Source organism: Pyxicephalus adspersus, chromosome 9, assembly GCF_032062135.1.
Source record: "Pyxicephalus adspersus chromosome 9, UCB_Pads_2.0, whole genome shotgun sequence".
NCBI classification, from domain to species: Eukaryota; Metazoa; Chordata; class Amphibia; order Anura; family Pyxicephalidae; genus Pyxicephalus; species Pyxicephalus adspersus.
In genome coordinates this window covers 50,272,916-50,295,591 of record NC_092866.1, presented here as the reverse complement: position 1 = coordinate 50,295,591, position 22,676 = coordinate 50,272,916, and the positions used below count along the sequence as shown (strand labels likewise).

General features: G+C 37.7%; 2 protein-coding genes across 2 annotated transcripts in view; one reads left to right on the top strand and one right to left on the bottom strand.

The window, feature by feature from the left end:
- The window catches only part of CCDC73 (coiled-coil domain containing 73), a 34,434-nt gene extending 20,464 nt beyond the window's left edge, over positions 1–13,970 (top strand). Inside the window, exons 8-12 of the mRNA XM_072421538.1 lie at positions 2,633–2,743; positions 7,702–7,879; positions 10,141–11,466; positions 11,741–11,871; positions 12,812–13,970. Coding sequence (XP_072277639.1) covers positions 2,633–2,743; positions 7,702–7,879; positions 10,141–11,466; positions 11,741–11,871; positions 12,812–13,063 — 1,998 coding nt within the window. The 3' untranslated portion in view covers positions 13,064–13,970. The remainder of the gene's footprint in view (positions 1–2,632; positions 2,744–7,701; positions 7,880–10,140; positions 11,467–11,740; positions 11,872–12,811) is intronic.
- A 377-nt stretch (positions 13,971–14,347) lies between these two features.
- EIF3M (eukaryotic translation initiation factor 3 subunit M) overlaps positions 14,348–22,676 on the bottom strand; it is a 15,515-nt gene continuing 7,186 nt past the window's right edge. The window contains exons 7-11 of the mRNA XM_072421879.1: positions 22,408–22,507; positions 21,396–21,477; positions 16,159–16,302; positions 15,439–15,499; positions 14,348–15,065 (exon numbers count right to left, since the gene is read on the bottom strand). Coding sequence (XP_072277980.1) covers positions 14,945–15,065; positions 15,439–15,499; positions 16,159–16,302; positions 21,396–21,477; positions 22,408–22,507 — 508 coding nt within the window. The 3' untranslated portion in view covers positions 14,348–14,944. The remainder of the gene's footprint in view (positions 15,066–15,438; positions 15,500–16,158; positions 16,303–21,395; positions 21,478–22,407; positions 22,508–22,676) is intronic.

Genomic DNA, 22,676 nt, shown 5'->3' with positions numbered 1-22,676 from the left:
CAAGCTGAAAAGATCAAAAAACTCCCAAGACTACATATAGACCAGGTGTAATATATCTCACACTTGAAGTTTAAATGTTTATGACTATTCATGACTTGGCCTCTGATCCAGAACATAAACTATTAAACAATATAGTGCCAGGCAGAGCTGCTTAGGTATTTATATTTATCCATCTTCTTCCATTATTATTATTAATAATATTATTATTATTATAGGAGGAGAGGACCCTGCCCCAAGGAGCTTACAATCTAGGAGGTGGAGGATGGTTCATTATACTTTAAATATATCTCTCAGCAAGATATTGTGCAAGCTGCCATTGCTAACCTGGTTCTAAAAATCACTGGTTGGTGTTCTGATCATCTGTCTTTAAAACTGTCAGATGTTCAGCTCATTGCTGCACAATTTGTGCTGCAGAATATTTGTAATTTCTCAAAAATTACCCTTTAGAGACATATCAATATGGAAGAGACATCATGCCTGATTTACTAGATAGACTGTCATGGGCGAATCTGGATAAACCAGCAAACCTAAAATGGATTTCTTAAAAATCATTTGCGATTAGTTGATACATGTTTTCAATCCTGTATCAGATCCATTTTAAGTTTGAAGGGTCCTTTCCTTCTCTTGTGTCACTGTCTGTACCTGTCTGTCATTTGCAACCCCTATTTAATGTACAGCGCTGTGTAATATGTTGGTGCTATATAAATACTGTTTAATAATAATACATCATCTAGGTTCTCCTATGATATTCTATCATCTCCAGTCTTGGAGAGCTTTAATAAATGGCCCATAGAGTCTATTTGTGAGGTACCCAATTATTAACCCCAGATGCATGTGAACCAGGGAATAAACCCTTCTAGGCACCACCTTGCCACTGGTGCTGCTATTCCTATTTCATAGTCTTGACATACTGCCCAAGTCCCTGGTACATGAACAAACACTCTTTCTGCTTTTTCCTGCACAAATTACTTTTCTGTGATAATCCTCATATAAACATGTCTCAACATTTGTGCATCTTAAACTAAGCAAACAATTAATGCCTAAAACAAATGTCTAAGCGGAGATCACGTCTAAGAAAAACATCATGTAGAGATAGAGATATAGGTAGCTGACGATGCATGCAAATCGTATTTTTTCCAACTAAGGTTGGCATCTTTCCTTCCCAGCTCCCAAAGCTCCCTAATGGTGTGGGGGGCAGCACAAAAAAAACCAAAAAACAAAAAAAACAAAAACTCAGGGTAAAGTTTGTCCAATGACCTTTCATACTCAAAACTGAGTGAAACCATAGAAGTATGTCTGTATGTCTGCCTAGCATGTCTGTTTAGAATGGCCAAAACATCTGTAATAAATGTATAAGTTGATGGGATTTTGTGAAATGAATGTCCAATTAGGATTTATGCACAGCATTCCCATTGGATGAGCAGTCAGAGATTTGCAACATATGATAGGCAGCCAGGCGCTTTGGGTTCCCTGTCTCCCGCTATTCTCCCCTCCATTTCGGTCTGGTTAGCCCTGGTATGGAATCTACATCTACAGAACGATGATTTGGGAACAATGAGACAGAATAACTAGTCAAAAAAATGGGAGGGTTGAGTATATTTTTTGTCAAGTATTTGATTCTCCCATAAATCAACCTTGTGTGTAAAAAAAGAACTTAGCTAAACCAGTTTTATTTTACTCAAGAAAGGCCCTCCATAATTTGCAGTCAAAAGCTGAAGTCGAGTGGAATTCTGTTACATTTTATAATTTCATCCTTGACTAGGCGCTCTGATGTGAATCCAAAAAAATAAAAGCAACGGCTCATAAATATAATTGATCCAGTGCTTCTTACATTGACAGCCATTGTCCGCTCAAGCTTGTGTTTACATCTTGTAGAGGCTGGAATCAGTTCATTGTCATGGAGGCAAAGCCTTTTATCCTTACAGCCCAGAAAAAAAAATATGATTAAACTGAAAATTCCAGAAGAACCTGAATTGTGTGTGAACTGTTACTGTTGATTCATGCAGAATCACCTCAATTCATCACAATGACAGCAATGCTAGCATTGAGTAAACGCAGAACGAAAGTGTATGTCTTTGGCAGTGCTAAAGCCGTCATATCCACTGCACTGAATACACTTTTGAAGTGTGTCTTTGCATTCCGTATGTTTGAGGATGTAAATGTAAATAGGACATGTGAACATGGATGTTTCATTATGCAGACAGGTCAAATGGCTATTATGCTCTGCACTCTATTAATAAGTACATTGATATAATCTCTGTTATTACCCATTCTTTTTATATTATGTGCGACCATTATTGCACGGTGCTACACTTTAGATTTCTCTTCACATCATATTATTATTTTATTTTTCTCTCTTGCACATTAAAACCCATGCAGTGAATCTGAGTAATGGCAAGTGTTTTTATATCCTTTTATTGCCATTTCTTCTCTCCAAACTCCCACTGTTTTCCTGTTAGCTAAACTATAAGCACCTTTCTGTTAATTTATGAAAATTATTGTTGATAGCGCATTACTACTGATCTGTGTGGCACTTCTAGCATGTTCGAAACAAAGGTCCAAGCTACATAAAACACATCAAAATTCATTAATGTGGTATTGATTATTTTTTGGATAATTAATTTTATTACAGACCCTTGAGAGAGATAATGAGCTTCAAAGGGCAAGTACAACAGAAAATGAGGAAAAGTTCCTCGCTCTTCAAAGTGAGCATGAGAAGGCTTTGCAGATGTGGAAACAGCGGGTAAATATGTTTGTACTATCATCCTGGCTATTTTCTTTTTTATTGAAGAATACACATTAAATGTACATAGAGTAAATCTATATCACCTACATAACATCAGTCATATACAGAAGACCCCCAAAAAGCAGACACCACAAGGCCGTGCATAAATATTTCACATGATAATACCAGTGCAGTTGTTTTTCTCCATTATAGTTTCAGCTCTGAATTTTTTTTTTATCACACATTTGTACAATTCACACACACGTAACCATACAACTTTATTCTTGAATAAATTCATACACCTAACACATAATCTCAACCCTCTTGAACCTCATTCCTAAATCTTTGAATAACCAATAAAGAGATACTGTCACCTTGTCCATTCAGAATAAAATTGAAGAGTCACCTTTACTCCCACCTAAATCTTTTTCAGCCACTATTTGCTTTGTTAAATCCCTTTGCAATATTTTGGGAATCAGGGACCAATGTATCAGGACACAGCTGTAAAATGCAAGCTTTCAGCACCAAGCTTAAACAAAGTCTCAAGCTTCCAAAAAATGTACAATATAGTCTCACATTGGAAGATCCTTGCTTCTGCTGCAGTTGTGCTTTCTGCCTTAGCCACTACCACTGAGCCACACCTGGAATGAACTACATAGGCTTCAAGTACATACACCTAGTCCGTATTGGCAACTCCCTTTTATTGGAATTTGTCAAGTGCTGAAGAGCCAACTCCCAATCCTGGCCTGGAAAAGGGATAATGTGCCTGGGTCACCCAATCCTTCCAAGACACTTTGGGCCTGAATCCCAAATAAAGAGCTGCAGTACAACAATTATTAACAGTCTTATCCAGGCCCCTTAATTCCTCTGAAAGGTAAAATGAAGGAGGTTGCTGCCAAATACCCACTTTATTTGCCCTCACATACCTCAGAATGCTATGCCCCACTAAAAAAACTGGTGTCAACTTTTATTCGGAGCTCATAGGGGGCAGTGACATCACAAGCCCCATCACATGACAGGTCTGAGCAATGCATAATGAGAAAGGGTATATGGTAATATTTTGCACTGGTGCCAAATAATAAGGGACAGGGTAGCACTGGATAAATTGGTGGTCAGGGGGGCTATACACAGACATTTGTATATCCTCTGTACCTCCTGGAACTGCTTTTTATTTGATGTGTTCAATTTACATTTGCCATAGTTCCATTCAGTGGTGGATGTAGCAGTGACCCTGTGCAAACTCATTTTATCCTGAATGTGTGCCTTTAAGCAGTAACTTATTTCCACTTCTTCAAATTTTGCATGGCATGAAATGTTGGCACCAGAAAAAATAGATATTCCATAAGGTGCATGCACATACCTTTGATTTGCTCCAAATCCTCTTGTATGTACTTGGGAAAACCCTAAATAATCACATCTGGTGCTCCACATTGACATTCCACAACATGACCGATGTTCTTCAATGGACTGCTGATTGCTTCTGTTGCCATGGACTGTGGAGTTGCCAGTATTAGATTTAGTAACTGAATCAAAGTCAAGCTAATCATTTAGGGGTTCAGATTTAGATAGTTCTGTTATTATTTACATTAATAAACAGGATTTATATAACGCCAACATATTACACAGCGCTGTAAATTAAATGGGGGTTGCAAATGACAGACAGATACAGACAGTGACACAGGAGGAGGAGAGGATCCTGCCCCGAAGAGCTTACAATCTAGGATTTATAGCTCTGCTTTAAAAATTTGCAATCAGGCTGTTATGTGCTATCTTTGTATACAAAAAAACACTGAGCTGCACATGCACAGCGTGAATTTCGCTGTCCTTTGCATTTCTTTGATCTTAGCCTGTCCTATTTAGGAACATTTGAAATGCAAGAAAAGCAGGTGAAATGCAGTCTTTTCTTGTAATTCAAACACATAGATTTGAATATAAATAGCTAATTAAATGCAAATGTGTGCAAAAAGGACAGGGAAATGCAGACTGTGCATGTTCAGTTCATTATTTTTTCTAAATGGTAGGTAATGTTTCATGGTAGGTTTCGTTTCAGAGCCAACATATAGTGGGATTAGTGAGTGGCACCCGCTGTGCCTTCTCCCTTGACTTGTATAGCTGTTGTCTCCTATCGGTCCCGATGGACAGGTGTCCGCTGTACACGTGAGATTCTCGTCCGAGATGAGCACAATCATGTATATCAAGCGAGAATCCACTGATGTGTGCACAGAATCTAACACTTAAAGCGTACCTAATTTCAGAATGTTCACTTTACATAAAAGGGTAGACAACCTTTTTATGTACAGTTAAAAATCTGCTGTTTTTTTTTTTTAAAAAAGGGTGCAGCACCGCCCCCTAATTCTGGATCACCTAGTTTTGAATTTAGTTTCTCTTTAAAGATATGAAGGCATACAAGGAAAAGGGTATTCCATGGAAACTTTCTGTACCACAAAGTGTACACGAACGTATTCAATAAAAGTCACTTACACATATTTAGGGCAGATTTGTGATGCATGCTTTGGTGCTGTTTTATACGTTCAGGGTTAAGATAAGATAAAGAACTGTTAAGGAATTTTTTTGCCAACGTGCTTTTTATTAGTTGGAAAATTTGTAGGTAGTAGATAGGAAGCAGATAGACAAGTGGGCTTGCGCACTGTATTAATATAGGTGTAAACTTAGTTATGGCAGGGCCTAATGTGAATGTTTTAATGTACACTGTAAGCACTACATGATAGATATGATATATTAGTATAAGTTGTAAATATTTGCTTTACTTATAGAAACAGAGAATGAGCATAGAGCACCACAAAGAATTAGAATCACCCAATGATAAGTACAGCCAATCACCAGAATGCAGCTGTGAAGCTCTGTCCAATAACCTGGTAATAACAAGTAAATAAATAAATAAATGCAGTTATATTACATATCTATCTACACAAGTATAAAATATGTTCATTGTTAGAATGTATATAAATTTGGCACCTACCAAAATGTCTTCATACTGAAGTATACCAGAATCTAGTGTCAGCACTCCTCACAGTGCAGTAAGACTTTTCTAGGACCAACTTTCTTTTACCTTCCCCATCTCAAACGCTCCCCCCAGCATAGACACTGCAGATAATAACAGGTGTGGTGCTGTTAATCCAGAAAGCAGCTTTTAGAACCATCCTTACCCAAAATAACTTGAATTAATTGTTTTCTGTATGATTTGATCAGTCTTTACCATCATTATGGTGGAATTTTGCCCCATTCTTCTTTACAATATTGATTTAGTTAAAAGAAATATGTGGGCATTCATTTATACAGAGCAGTCTTAAGGTCCCATCTCAGCATTTTGATCAGGTTGAGGTTTGGACTTTGACTGGGTCATTGCAACATTTTCTTTTCAGCCCTTGTGTAGATTTGCTGATATGAATGGGATCACTGTCCTGTTTCAAGACCCAATTTTAACCAACCCAGTCACATAGACAAATGCTTTGGGATACAGAGGAGTTCATGGGCAACTAATAGCCTGCAAGGTGCCCAGGTCCAGTTGAGGCAAAACAAGACCAAATCACATCACCATCATGCTTGACATTTACAATGAGGTGTTTGTGCTGATGTGTTGTGTTTGGTATTTACTATTTGGTGCTGTGCATTATCGCCAAACATATCCACCATGGTCTTGCCTGTCCAAAGGACATTGTTCTTGAAGGATTTGTATAAAAAAAACCCTCAGTGTATCTGAGTGGGAAGAATTACCTCCATTTCCCAGAGTCACAAGAAGTTAGTACAAATCTCTCCAAAGTGATATTCTATGTCTGATTTCTCTTCCTATCAATATACCTCTTGTCAGAACATAAACCAGATGGCTCTTTGTGCTATTTCTTCATCCCATACTCCATCGCTGCTGAACAGGAACAGCAAGAGGCAGATGCCAGGTCCAGTCCAGCTACACGCACTGCTGGAGTTAAAAATAATACATTTAATGATTTATGAATGTTTACATAAAGTTGTGTTTGGTACATCTACATATAATTCTGCTTAACCTCCTTGCCGTTAAGCCCAACCTTCGTGCGGACAAAAAAAATCGGCTAGGATGGTTAACCCCGAGATTTTTCCCATCCCCACTTACCTGGTCCCCCTGTGCTCATCCAGCGTCGCGTTCGTAAAATACATAAAAGTAAATGACTTGGAAATTCAAATTTATATTTTGTATTTGATTGGATACAAACTTGCTTATCCAATCCAATACAAAATAATATAAAATTAATACAAAGTACATAACTGGTAATTTCAAACGCTCATTTTGTATTGGATTGAATACAAACTCCCTATCCAATCCAATACAAAAAATAAAAAAAATAAAATAAAAGTAAATAACTTGGAAATTCAAATTTATATTTTGTATTTGATTGGATACAAACTTGCCTATCCAATCCAATACAAAATAATATAAAATTAATACAAAGTACATAACTGGTAATTTCAAACGCTCATTTTGTATTGGATTGAATACAAACTCCAGTATCCAATCCAATACAAAAAAATAAAAAAAATAAAATAAAAGTAAATACATTTTTTATATTCATATTATCTACTAGAACCCCTGTTCGGACATATTTCTGTAAGTTACAGGTCTACAATTTAAAAAAAAAATTTCATGAAAAACAGTGGATCACTTTTGGTACAGAAATCTAGACCTCAGTGTAACGCTCAGGTGGTTAAATTATTATTTTTTTTAAGTCAGAATTCTTCTTTAAAGTTCTAGAATTTAGAAAAGAGATGCAGGCTTATTTAAAAATATGGCTTATTAAAAAAAAACCTTCAATTCTCCTTTAGCCAAGTAAGAAACAATATATATTATGTTAGGTGTATTGACTTTATGGCTGGATTTGTTAATTGAGTTTGCAATATTTGATTCCACATCACATCTTAGCACTAATATGGGAGACAGCATGTTTCCTCCATTGACAATTATGGATTTTGCTGTTTTTGGAAAGGTTGAAGAACAGCAGCAAGAAATGAACATTATATATAAGGAAGATGATAAAGAACCTACTTCATGTGAGAAGAGCAACCAAACTAAACCTGTAGATGCAGTAAACCTCAATCAATACTCTTCTGGCATTGATATGTTTTCAGTGCAGAATACAGAAGAAAATGAATCTGAATTCAAAGGTTAGTTATGTGAATTAATATAAACACTTTACACTATATTATCTAAAGCATGCATGTTCTGTCATCCCATTGCAACTAATCAAATCTCATTGATTAGTCAGCTGATCTGTCAGCTTGCTATGGGTTATTACACCTTGCACATCTCATTTCTCACTATGGTACTTGAATAAGTCTCTAAGAATTGTACATAGGCTGGAGCTACAGGGGAGATTTTTTGCAGCTCATTTGCACCACTAACATGGCTGGTAAATGGCTAAGAATACCTAAACAGATGATCTTTTGGTTTTATCAATCCTTAGATGTACTAAATGCATTAGTTTTCTTTATTAGGCATTATTTTCTTTAATTTATTCTGTCAATTCTGTGAAAAATACACTTAGGTAAAATATACACATCATCACCAACCAGGAACCACCGATGTTTACTTCTATGGAGAAGAGCACAATGGGGTGCCGCTCACTCATCCTGCCCCCCTTTCCTCTCCACTGAACAGAACAGCACTGCTGTTTTGTTTACCTGCCACTGAAAAGTACCACGAAAGATAATTTTTATTAACAATCCTGCGATGTCCATTGGATGTCAGCACAAGGCTTTGCTGTTGCTATGCACAATCCTTTATTGTATCTATGGATGGAGCAATGGCTGTCACCTATGTCGAACGGCTCCTCTTCATCTCCATGTCAGGGTAATAGTTTATGAAAGATAACATTATTTGAGCTTATTGTTCAGTGCACAGGAAGTGACAAAAACTGTGCATTTCTGACAAGATCAGCAGATATTTAACGTATGTGTTAAAAATGTTCTTAAACTAATGCAGCAAACCGATCCAAAGAACGGTGAGTGGTGACATATTACATTTATTTATACATCAAACTTTATAACCAGCATATAGTAGCAATCACATTTGGATCAGAACAGGTAATTGCTTCTATTAGTTATATCTGCTTAATGTTCATTTTTTAAACAAGTGTTTGGTGTTTGTATCTTCTTGTTTGCTCTGGGTGTTCCCTAGCTTTGCAAACGCATGCTGATAATTTTTTTTCTCGGACCAGAGGTACCATTATGGCAGTGTGATATGGGTATATGGTTATCTGTACTCTGCAACATTCTGTGCAGTATGGCGAATAGGATAGGATAGGATAGGATAGATAGATAGATAGAGCTGTCCAAACAGTGATCTTTTCGCTTTGCTTTCTTTAAGGTTATACACATACAATGAAGAAACCCAAAGCGACCAATTAGTGGTGCAGCTACTGGCTGACTTAAAAAAAAAGTTGCTAAAAGCTAGAGTAAAAAAAAAATATACAACACAGTATTAGATTATATACCTAAATAAAGCATTCCTGCCTAATTAAGACATTCTAGTTGTTAGTCCTAGAACAGTGATCACACCATTGTCCAGATAGCAGATGAGTTAGCGTAACAAGGTATATATGGTTAAGCATATTGATCTGCCAAGTTAAAGATTCAACTAGGAACAGGTTTACTGAAGTCCTTTTGATCTGCTAGTACACCAGAGAAACCTGCCATGGGACAACATAAAAGTTACTATTGCTAAAACCTCTTTGTGAATGTGTTAGGTGCCTGTCTGTATGCTGACCCTCGAACTTCTATAGTTACTGATGCAGAACAAATATATAATTAGGGATTCTGACTTTTTTCAACTTTCCTTATCTGCAAACTTTTTTGGGGTCAATTGACCTGATTTATTAAACCTCTGCAAGGCTGGAGAGAAAACATTTTCACCAGTGAAGCTGGGTGATCCAGTCACCCTGGAATGGATTTTCTCAAAGTAATTTTCTATTTGTTAGCAAGTGTTTTCAATGCTGGAGCAGATCCATTCTAGGTTTGTAGGATCACCCAGCTTCACTGATGAAAATATATCCTCTCCAGCCTTGGAAAGCTTTATTAAATCTTGCCCAATGAATCAAAGTGTTATCCAATAGGTAAGAAGAACAGCCAGATAAGCTTCAGCTTAAAAGACTAAGACTAATGTCATTTTTTAAATGACATTATAATGTTAGGATATATGGAATAAATAAAAAGTTGGTGACTTGGTTATGATCTTCCTAGAGAATGGATAAACTTACTCGGTCTTAGGCAAGTGTACTTGTGACTGTTGGACAGACTGGTGTTCCCCTTTAACATTGTCATAACAATTCATCTTTATAAATGGTTACTGTCTGCAAGAAAACCATGACATATACCACAACCTTAGCACTGCTTTAATGTTTCCTAAATACATTTGTGTTTTAATACAGATAGGAGCAGCCATCCAAATGTTTATAACAGAATAGATAAGACACATCTTTGTAAAGAACAGAAAAGCGACAGCAATGTTAAAGAGAACAAAGCCAAGTTTGCAGCGTCTCAGTCTGACCTAAAAGAGTGCTGTGATGGGGAACCTACTGAGCAGATCCCAGCTGACAGAGCAGACCTGCAGGATCCTGATGAAGATGGAGAGAGTGCAGCTAAATGCAGCCACACTCTGAAGACACAGGCTATAATGGAATCTGTCATGCTACTCCGAGACAATAATAAACCATTGGATGTCTGCAGCCAAGATGCAAACCAGCAGACAGACTGCAGCCATCGTAAATCTGGAGATGGTACAAGTGAAGTAGTTTATATTGTAACAGATAAGACAGACACTACAGAGAGCAGGCAAGGTGTCTTAATAAATGAGACACATGTAAAGGAATCCCAAGTGTTTCCCAAGACTACAGAGCCATTATTAAATAGGGACCTTGCAGACAGAAAAGACTCTGAATATGGAGAAAGCACAGGCTGCATAACAGGGGACGGAAATAGCTATTCTTCAGGTCTAAACTGTGGCACATCAGAAGAGAGCATGGCTTCTGATATCAATAATGAAAATAAACATTTTGCAATAGAACCAATGCAGGCAAAAGAAAGCAATGCCAGATTTTGTGTAGGTTCTTCTCTTTGTAAAATAACCGATACGAATACCCAAAACATATTTGCGGAAAATGCTAGCAAAAATTGTGCAGATATAAATATCACAACAGCAGAAAAGGAGAGCAGTGTAAGCCAGGAGCAGATTTCATGCTCCGTACCAAGCATTGCCCTGAATAGCTGTGATGAACCAGTGATAAATAAACATCAGCCCTCATCGGATTATAAACTGGACTATCAGGGTTCTCAGCCAAACCTGGAGAAAACAGATGTTTCAGTGGTTAAAAATTTACTTGAGGGTTATAGAGAAATGTGTACCCTAGTGAGGGAAGAAGATGAGAAGCTTGGAGGATCAAATACAAGTTATCTACCTACTAATAAAGGATTGGCTGCTGATGGACATAGTGTCAATATTTGTGAAATAACAGAGCAGACCGGTGAACCACTAAGTGTGAAAAAAGACAGCATTGAGGAGAATAATGTGCCTGCTAATGTTACACTTAAAGAAAGTAGCGCACTGACTGTACATGAGTCCTCCACAGAAAAGGGGAACACAAATCCACATAGTGAAAGGATAACCAACATGTTCGACAGCTCAGCAAAAGGACTTTGTTTATCCAGAACCAACTCATGGATTAGTAAATCCTCAAACAAATCATTTGGCAAGTTAGGTAATTTTACAATTCCGTATTTGTTGAATAGAGATATGTACACCAAAGCGGACATAGGTAAGCAGAAGTGTAAAATAATTTAGCATAGTTCTACTTTCTCAGAATGATAATGTATTAACCTGCATAAATGCCCAAATAATTGTACAACTTTGTCCCCTTACACAATCAAAATCCTTCCCATGTTGTGAAAATGTAAAAGGTCACTGTTAATTTGAGCTCCTCCAGCACATCTGTTAACAACACAATGTCGTTTTTCAAATTCATTTTTCATCAGGTTCACCAATTAAGAGACTGGCATTTGACAACTTGTCCAAGAACATCCATCCAGTTCCCAGGAAGGATCGCAGTGCAGAATGGAATGCAATAGCTCAGACGTTTCACAATTCCCCTTTTCCCACAGAAGACGTAAGTCTATTACAAATCATCAGTCACTGCACCTTGACTGATCTAACCCCATAGCTATGTGCAATTCTACAAACAGCTGGATGCTTCAAGCCTTCGACAGGTTTAATGTATGATGGCCAGGGCAAAGTGGTGTAATTTGTCTACCTAGCAAAAAGTATGTGGCAGTATACAAAGCTGGCACCTAAAAAAAAATGTTAATTTAACTTTTACATGTTTCAATTGGGTGAAAGTTAATATCAAACAGGTAGGACAGGTAATCAAAGAACAAAACTTGCTGTGGATTAGTTATGCTGGCTGGGAACTTATGTGCGATGTTTTGTTAGCATGAACTACTGTATAGCAATTAGGGCAGGTTTGGGAATCGCTCAGGATCGAGTGATCCTAAACCGCTCCATGTCAAGCAAGGTGCCAGCTACTCAGCCACAGTGCAGCATCTGCAGCTGGTATCAGTGAGCAGTACTACTCACTGCCGCCTTTATTTAGTCTCTATAGAGCTGGTGCCAGTAGAAGCTACTTGTAGCATCTCCTAGAAGGCAGCAGTCCCCTGGTAAGAAGTAAACGCATCACAACGCTTACCACCGGTGTTAACATAGCCTTAGGCACAAACATTGTTGCTCCTGTTCCAAAATGATTCCAGTTTCCAAAAGCCACAACAGACTGTTTAGTTTGTTTTTGCTTGTGTGAAAACAACCATATTTGTATTAAAATATTCACTGAGCAGCCATGAAATATAGTCCAAGCACTGACACTTGTGTTCTTTGACAAGCTAAAATGGCTACTGTATATTTATTTCTCTCTGGAAATGTGGAGCCTCCTATCTATCAAAGAGGCAATGGTCCATAGCACAGTGTAATTGTGCATAATAGTAGAGAGATAAAAATGGATATTGATTAAAAATAACTAAATGGATTAAGTTGAAGTAATTTCATTTGTCGTTTAGGTAACTGAAAAGCAAATCTGTTGCTCCAACAACTTAGCTGCAGCCACTTCCATGGGCCTAAATTTCACCCAGACTAAAGCACCGCACGACTCAGGTCAGAGCAAGGGAAAGAGAAGCTCACGCCCCAGCATACAGCATCAAATAACTGCTATTGAAAAGTTTTTACAGTATCAAAAACTGCATCGAACAAAGAAGAGAAAGCTAGAAGACTGCGATGAGACCAAAGAGTCTACAGAAAATACAGATTTGTAAGGCGTTGCTTTAGAGACCTTGCTGTGGTAATGTAATACTCTAAATGTAGGCAGCATTTAACCATACCAACCAACTTCATTTTTGAAGAGTCCTCTGTTCTGTTTTTGTAGTTGCCTATTTAGCAAAGGGGTGTACAATATCCTCCAGCTGTACAAGGCATACAAAACTTAAAAAACTTTGAAACAAGGTGCATATTTATAGAGCTATAAATGTGTTATCCACCAATGCAGGTGAATCTTCCTGGAAAGTATTTTAGGGATGAATCAGTCAAGTAGTTCACCCATTGTTAATAGGCAGGTGAACCCCCAGAAACCTATCATTACTGGGCCATCCACTGCCTCCTTCATGCTTTACACCGAAGTGAATGAGCTGTTCTTATTCGTTTTAGTGTTAAAGCAAGAAAAAGGTTAGATGCAGCTGGCAGACATCCTAACCACAACCTGTAGGGTCTTTATGTTAGAGAGAATGATTAAATTAATGTTTGACACTCACAAATTTATTATTTATATACCACATTGTGTTCATATCAAAAAATGTTCCATTTTAGTTGGGTCAAGGTGTACCATTTCCATTTACAATTTACCTGTAGGTTAACCATTCTCATACTTGAAAAATTTAAGAGGAAATGAAGTAGAAAAAAAGAGCAGTTTTTACTGTTACCAGACTTTACCTGACCTAGAGAACCATTGGGGTTAAGCCAAATATTTACAAGCTGACTGATCAATGTTCTGCATGCATTTATGTTCTTACCATGCACTTTTAACTGTGGTTGTGTTTTCATTAATAAATCTCATTCTATCACATTTTAGTTACCGGTATTCCAAAACCAGATGCAACTGTAGAGGGTCAGAACACCAACTCGTCAAACTGGGGTTTTTCCCTATTTAATGTTTTTTTTCTTCTTCATCATAATCTCAGTGAAACCACTTTAGGTAGGTTTGCTTTACTATAAACAGACAGCAAGGAAGAACCTGTTTGAATTGAAGAAAAGTCTGTTGTAACTCTCTGGGCTGTATTTATAAAACAGGGAAGGAATTACTGCCATTGAAACACAAGGTCCTGTAAGATGCCCACAAGGGAACGTCCGATTCCTTGTTTTATAAATAAAGCCCTTTATCTGAGGGTTCTTTTGCTCAGTGACAGATTCTCTTTAAGATCAAAAAAACATTTAATCATATCCGTTACACTTTTTCTACTGTAAAAATAATAAACTGCAGTTTAAAGAACTAGAATGCCTAGTTCAGAATAGAACAAAGACCAAAAGAAAAACCACAGACACAGTAAGATGTTCCGTTCAGATTTTATATCAGGTCCCTTATAAATGTCAAAACTGAATTTTGTCTGGCTTTTGTAAAAAGAGAAAATATATACCCAATTCCCTGTATTGCAGGCTTTGTGAAACTACCCAAGGATTCAAGCCTTTTTAGACCGTGCACAAAGTAAAGGCTGCATGTTATCAGATCTAAAGTAACAGACAAAGCGAGAGCCATGAGCAGTGTTACAGTACTGGGGATAGATCACTGATAGAACCCAGTGTCCTATCACACACCTATGGGAATGGGGATTACAAAAGTTTTGTATATTTTCCCTCAAAGAATAGAAGAATGGCCCATAATTTAAAACAAGAGAACAGCCAATACAGGGACGGCCAAATAAACATTAAAGGCCACACCTACCACAAACATAGTTCAGTTTTAAATAAGCACCGGTAGGTTAAATCGTCCTCAGTGGAGTTTTAAAAAGGGGAATAAAAATTTAGCTTTGATTTAACCTGCCAGTGACCACAAACAACTGATATATGTGTATTGGGGGTAGACTTGGCCTTCAAAGTCTAAAGCTGTGGCAATACTTAGCATGATTAAGTCAAAAAGGCTAAAATGATCAAGCATCAGAGATACTGTGTAGACTGTTCTTCACTTTAGTGATGTTAATTTTCCAGGAGTTAAGAATGTCGTATAATTGTTGCCATTGCTGCTTTCCGAAGGTCCTGTGTGTGCTGTGACTACAAAGGAAAAGAAAAAAAAAAACTCTTACAACACGGCTAAAGTTTGTTTTCAGTGATTCAGACAATGTTATCTCACACAGAGGATTTCTCGGCACAATTCCCATTTTATGAAGCCACTATAGCAAGACGTGTAGCTAATTAGCATTCAGGCCACTGTCACGGTCATTAAGTGAAATGTGCTGGAAAATAGGACACTTTCATTAAATAAGCTAATCACATTCGGTCTGGGCTTTAATAAAATTATGATAAATAGCCGGCATTTAACTACAAGCACATGATGGGAACAATCTAAAATATTAAACAGATATATTACGAGAAATAATTAAAACACACTAGACTGCAAACTATAGAGGAGAAATTAATGCATTACCTTACGACAACTTTCTTCTGCGTCTGGTCAATCTTGCAGTATACCATCTTGGTTTTCACCGCTACAGAAGATGAAGAAAGTAAAATGTTTAACCAAAGAAATCAAATTACAACCAAGTGAATGAAACAATGAAAGTGAAAATACAAACAATTGGGTTCCCTTTTTAAGTGTGGGTTGGGAAAGATTCCGAATGGTTTGCAATCAATGTAGTTTTTGTTGCAGAAAAGTCCTGTCTAGCATGGGTTAGCATAACAAAGCAATATAAATTCATGCAGTAAGACCTGTTCACACTGGAAGACCATATTTCCCTATTTTAATTTTACATCACAACGTTTTACATCAGAATGTTAATTATTGAGCTCTGAAGGCCACCCCAAAAATGACCCCAATCATGCCTAGCTTAGAACAAACTTTAAAGGCACAAAAGGTAGCATGAGCTTTCATAGGAATCTAGTTTACAGCATATTGTGTGGAATGAACGTCTACATGTACCCAACGGCGAAGAGACTGGATTGAGGTAGCCAGGTTCTGGACAAAATAAACCTGAAAGATTTTACACTCCTTATTGGAATACAAATACCACAAAGAGCCACAGAATAGAAAAGCTTTGCTAGCTGAGAGTGATGTTATGTTTAAGCAGTTCAGCAGACAGCTACATAACATGTTCACGTGTCATGTGCCTATTAAAATGAATGAAAACAAAAGAAGAAAGTGACTTGCCATCAATTACGAAAGCCTCCACGTCATCTGCTCCCATTTGCAGCTCCTGCTGAATGGTGTCAAAGGATATTTCCTTGTTCTCAACGGCCATTCCCATAAATGTTAGAAGTCGCATTTTCTCCATGTTTTGCTCATGTGAAAGACCTTAAAAATAATCAATAAAAATAAACAAACTATATAAAATCCAGTACATTTCATTCTATAAACCATCACAAAAATATAATATAGCAAATCTGTGGATGACATGACAATACCTAGTACCTTGGCTGAAATTTATATCTGATTACCCTTCACATATTAATTACTTACATGAGTGACAAAATGCCAGTCAGATGAAATCACAGTGCTAAGCGGGGAACACAGTCCCAGGACATGCAGGATGGGATATTAAAGAAGCAACCCAAAGATTCACAAGAGGGAAGATCAAAGACAAAAATAGTGGGGTAGTCATTACAGCCAGCAAAGGGACTGATTTTTTTTTTTTATTATTTTATAGCAACCAGATCACATCGAGATCAGGATGACATTTCTAATCTATGTAAGCTGTGTTGTCTATTTGAAATGAAATGAATAGGCCCCAACATTATCACTGTGGGGCAAAGCTTTGTCTTAACATTTTTGGCATAAGCAAATTTCCATGAGACACGGATGGTAAGGACATGGCCCAGCACATCCCTGACTTGGAACACGTTACATCAGTATTCTGAGTTTACTGGGGGCATGCTTGTTCCAGGACAGCGACTCCATAGGAGCTTGTACCCGGACAGTGATTCCCGGAGCTTGTACCTCTATACACATGCCTGAAATGACAGCCCTAGAAATTCTAACTATATTCTGCATTTTAAATAGGCCATAGTTCTCTAAACATTCTAAAAATATTTATCATATTGATATTTCCTGTGAATAGTAAACTCACTATTCTGTCTCACTAGACATGAAATCATGTGGCTAACAAGGATTTTTTTTTCAGATGCATAAAATCGCCTTCACAGCATTACAAGACATTTTACTAATTTAGCTGTTAATTACCAGTAATTGCAACAAGAAAGCACAGACCCAATAAAAACAAAAGTCATAACTCAAAGCAACAAAAAGAGGTCTATGGTCAACAGACTCCAAAAAATATTAATGCCAATTAGCATAATTAACAAAGCAGTCTATTTAACCCGGCACAGCATAAACCAGCTTGATGAGCACAAAGAATTCATCGGTGTACAAGCCAGGGCGATGTGGATGACAAATTGTGCTGCTTGACTTCTAATTAGTCATCAAGGAATCAGCACATTCTTCTCCGAGACAAAAAGCAAATCAAATTAGGTGTCTTCTAAAGTAAACTTGCCCAGGGAGTTATGAAGCACTCTGGCTGCTATGTAGTGAAAGCAGAAAAAAATAGTTTTTTCCCAATATTTCTGGCATTGGCAGCACGTTTACTTTTACAATGAAACTGTGGTTAGGATATGGACATAACAGCACTCAAGCACTCTATGTCAAAGAAACCACACGCTAATATTTAGTTGGTCCAACTTTAACCTTGATTACACCACACATTTGCCATGGTATTGTTTCAATAAGATTATGCCAATTCACAACAATTATTTCTTACTGGACTGAAATGTATTTTCTTGCTTAAAGATCTTGTATTGATGATGGGAGAGCCAGAGATGTATAAAGTCTTCTCCAGCACATCCCAAAGATTCCCAGTGGGTTTGAGGTCTGGAGTCTGATGGCCAATCCATGAGTGAAAATGATGTCTCATGCTCCATGAACCATTCCTTCCCGGCCCAATTAGAACCTGGCATTGTCATCTTGGGATATGCCGATACCTAGTCATTCAATATGGTATTGTGGTCACCTGATCTCATTTTCTTGAACACATAATATTTCTGAACCAAGACCAGACCAACAGAAGCAACCTCAGATCCTATAGACTTGGGGACATTTTTGGACGGGCACTGTATATTCCTAAGACAAAAGACGTTTACTTTAAAACTCTTACTGAACACTGAAGGAACTATGGAGCAATACAAGCACTACATTTAGCAGAGGGACCTAAATCATTATTTTAGCAGCTCCACTCACACTATCCTTTATTCTCTAAACACAAAGCGGGAGCTATAGAGAGTTGATGCTAGGGGTGGATTTGGATGACGTCTGTGCCTTTATCTTTACTGTGATAAATTACTCCACAATGCATGCAGCTGTGGTCAGCAGAGGTTGCTTTAATATTAGAAGTATTTATATAGCGCCAACATATTACGCAGAGCTGAACAAAGTCCATAGTCATGTCACTAGCTGTCCCTCAAAGGGGCTCACAATCTAATGTGCCTACCATAGTTATGTCTTTAATACAGTTTAACGCCAAGTTTGTGGGGGAAGGCAATTAACCTAACTGCATGTTTTTCAATTGTGGGTGGAAACCGGAGTACCCCGAGGAAACCCACGGGAATATGGGGAGAACCTGCAAACTCCATGCCCTGGCCGAGATTCAAACCTGGACCTAGCACTTCAAAGGTCAGAGTGCTACCTCTGAGCCACAGTACTGCTTAAAATGCCATTTACTGCTTATTATTATTATAAAAGCACTGATTTATCTGCAGCCTGACCACAAAATCACTTTAAGTATGACAATGACATCCCTGCAACACTGGTCTCTTAAGTTCAATACCAACAGGGCAAATCTTCATGAACACTATCTTCACGCAGTCCACCTTCCAGTGTGCTAGCTTATTTTACAAATCCAAAGAACATACTGCCAGGTTACTCAGTGTTCACCTTTATTGCTAATACAGTATTAAGTATAGAGTATTAAGTACAGTATAGAGTATTAAGTTTACAAAATATAAGCACAGGCTGGAGATACTTATTTTGCAGCCAGCATAGTACAACATGGAATACCGGCTGATATGCAAAGGATGATGGGAACTTATTAGTTATGAAGAATGATAATCAGTGAATAAATGTTTGGAATTTTAAGCAATAATAATTTTAAAACAACAAAGTAACCCTTTGTTGTGACACTAATAACATTAACTGGGGAATACACAACCAGCACCAATTCCTTTTCTGTGTGTGGAATGCAGCCATGCCTGTGATGCTTGCAAAATACATACAAAAACAGAAGTACCACCAGCACTTGCTGAGATACATACTTTTTATATATAAAAAATATACTTAAAGTTATGACAGGTACCCCCGAAAATAAAAGATAATACGCTTATTTGTAAGTAACTGTAATTGTTATAACATAGTGCTCAGCCTGAGAGCAGTGAGAGGACCTAGTTGCGTTGCGTAAATGAAGCGGAGAATAGTCCGGTCACCCAGCTGCCTGTATTTCTGCCAGGACTGAGTAAATATCAGGAATGGATGAAAAGAAAAACAAAGTCTTTGGTATGTACCATCGTTTCCATATGTATTTTACTATTTGCTTGGAGTAGGTCTTTAATGACAAGTCAGGTTACAGTTGGAATATACTCCACACTTTTTAAAGTTGGGTATAAAACACTATGCCGGGAAGCCATTTCTTCCTTGATAACTTCTATCCATAGCAGTTGTCAGAGCCCCAGTACATCATTTCTGAAATGCATCATTTAACATGGCTGGCATTGTGTCTGACCCCCGGCCAAATAAAAAAAAATGGCAGGGAGAAAAAAAAATTTGATATGGGAAATGTAATTGTAATGCATGCAATAGATTATGGACTTGTGCTCCTTTGAAACAGTCAATTACACATGAATGGGGGAGTGTCGCAGTGTTAATGACTACTCCCTTTTTCCTGGGTGTGTAAATAAAAGAGCTGCTGACATTAACATTCCATCACACAGATGCTGCATGCTATGAAACAAATTAACAGCCGCCACATTGGACTGCCAGCTTTATAGGTCCACCGTCTGCATTGCTTTCTGCTTTGCCTTCCCCATCTGCTGACATTTTATTTAATCCCCCACGCTATACAAAGTGGACGAGTGTGGAGGAACCTCTCCCTTCTTACTATTAGGGGGCTGCCAAAATCCACTCCTTAGCAAGGATTTTTATAAAACCACCTTGTCATCATGCCTTGAGCCTTGTGTTTTCTGAGAGGAATGGTTGGAGGAGGTTGTATTTTAGATAGGGGGTGTCCTAAGCACGGGAACAAATTAAAAACACACGGACAGGTGTGTGGTGAGGGCTGCACCGGCCGCAGCATGGTATTTATACTAACCTACACTAATCCAAGATTTAAATGTTCAGGCCATTAGAATCAGATTACAATTACTTTATTGCAGCAAGGTATCATCCACCAAATGGGAAGTTTTTATCTTTCTGCCTGCCAGGACAAAGAGAATATTCAATTCCAAAAGGAAATTTGTTTGCTTTTTAGAGAGGTAATATGCTCATTGATGGTGCATTTAACCTACTAAGGATGCTCATATTTTAAAAGGTAATCAAGCAGGCCCAATCCAACCATCCCAAAGGCAAGCCCTACTCAGGGAAAGTTAAAGGGGTCTATTACCATGTGAGTGATCAGAATAGGGGGGTAACTGTGCCAATAAGGGGTATTCACTTTCAAGTATCATTGACAGTTCACCAGTAGCATAAATTTATCTGACCTACAGAAGGCTAACTCAGGTGGTCAGAAAAGTTGAGCACTTAAGCTAAAGTTGGAATGAAAAACACAGAAGGGTTTTGTAGCTATGACAAGGCCCTCTGTGGTGATGGTTCTTGGGCAGAAGAAAATATCTGACAGGCTTACATTACAGACTAAGTCACATCCTATTTAATGTAAAGCACTGTGTAATATGCGGGTGCTTTATAAATCCTGTTAATAATATAATAATCTTCATTGACACTACCAACATTATAATATGTGGGTCCCACAAGCTTTAATTCAGGTATACCCTGTCAGAAGAATACTTTAACAAGCAATTGAAAATGTTAAGGGCAAACTTGCATGTGTGTATAATTGTAATGGCTTCTCACACAATAAAGCTGCCAAGCTGTCCATTTGCATTCATATGCTTGACTTGCTTCAAATTTAAAATATAGATCAAATAAAAAAAAAAGTGATCAGTTTCCGATTGTAAAAAAAAACAAAAAAAAAAAAACTTAAGGAACAAACCATGCATCGAGTGTGGGATCAAAGAATCAACCACTGCAGAGTGATTAACTTGTATCCATTTTTATATCCAACAAGCTAATCAATGAAAACCACCACTACAACATTAGGATTACCCAAGTTTATAAAACACATCATTACTTACCCAATGAATCAATGAAATCCTTGTTGTTCTGGTAAAATCGGACGTATGAAGACAGCTTGGCACTCACAAAGATTGTCAGAAGCTAGAACACAAAAACATGAGAAAAGTCAGATTAAGTGAATTAACCATTAAAGCATTACAGGCAGGCAGACAGCTTCTTCTTCTGTCCTACATCTTTCTGCCTACCGTACAGCTCAGCAAAGTTACACTGAGCTGTGCATGTAGGGCCAGAGTCCAGTCTTGGCCCAATTACTTGGCGGGATGAAGCAGCTTCCAACCACTTGCATGGAGTTACCTCACCCCGAACCATGCCAATAAAGACTCCAAACCATGAAGACAACAAGCAAAGATGGATGTGCTGGAGACCAAGTGATGAAGAGATTATAACACAAAAGGGGTCCTTTTAATAGGCAGGTCTGACAATCCCAAAATACAAACTGTCAAGACTAAATGAATGACATAATATTCCCCCTAGGTATGGTCCTGTGTTTAGTCAATCACAATTAGAATGCGCTGAAAATCGAACTACTTATCTCCCATTCCAGTTTACAGGAATACAAAAGCAGCTAAAAAAATTGTTTTCTGTATTTGAAAAGGCACCTGAAACAGAGGTCATCAAAATATTCCCCGCTCATGGTGGTATATCATTGGTATTGCCTACCAATGATAGCTCTTGACAGGCACAGGGATTGCTTGATGACCCCCTAGCTTTTATAATAAAAAAAAATCTCCAAATTAAAGAAATGTCCTCAGAAATCCCCTTTATTGGGCAACTCCCTTTCCAGAGCTACAACTTTAAGTGAATCAAAAAAGGAGTGTAGAAAAAAAGTTTGATTTTGTATAATTCCAAAGTTACTATTTTGAGTTTATGACAAGTATAAAGAAAAATAGCTTTATTATTGTAATGAATGTGTTAGTATTTATTTTCCCCAGAAACAATACATCAGTTTAGGGGTGATGAACACTAACAAGTAGTTTGACTAAATAACTATTGTCATTATAAAATACTTACATCGTGAATAAGTTCTCCTTCCAAAAACTTAACTGGCTTTAAAGCAAGAAGGTGATCAAGCAAGAATGCTTTGGGGTCCTTCAGAGCTCTCACAATGCATCTACAATAAACAAAAGCATAACATTAGGAAAAGGTAAATGAATAATGAAGTTCATGCTGCTTATATTTTGATATCCTCAGTTCCTTTTTTATTGACATGCTAATGTATTTAACCACCTAGCCGTTAAGCCCGACCTTCGTACGGGCAAAAAAAAATGGCTAGGATGGTT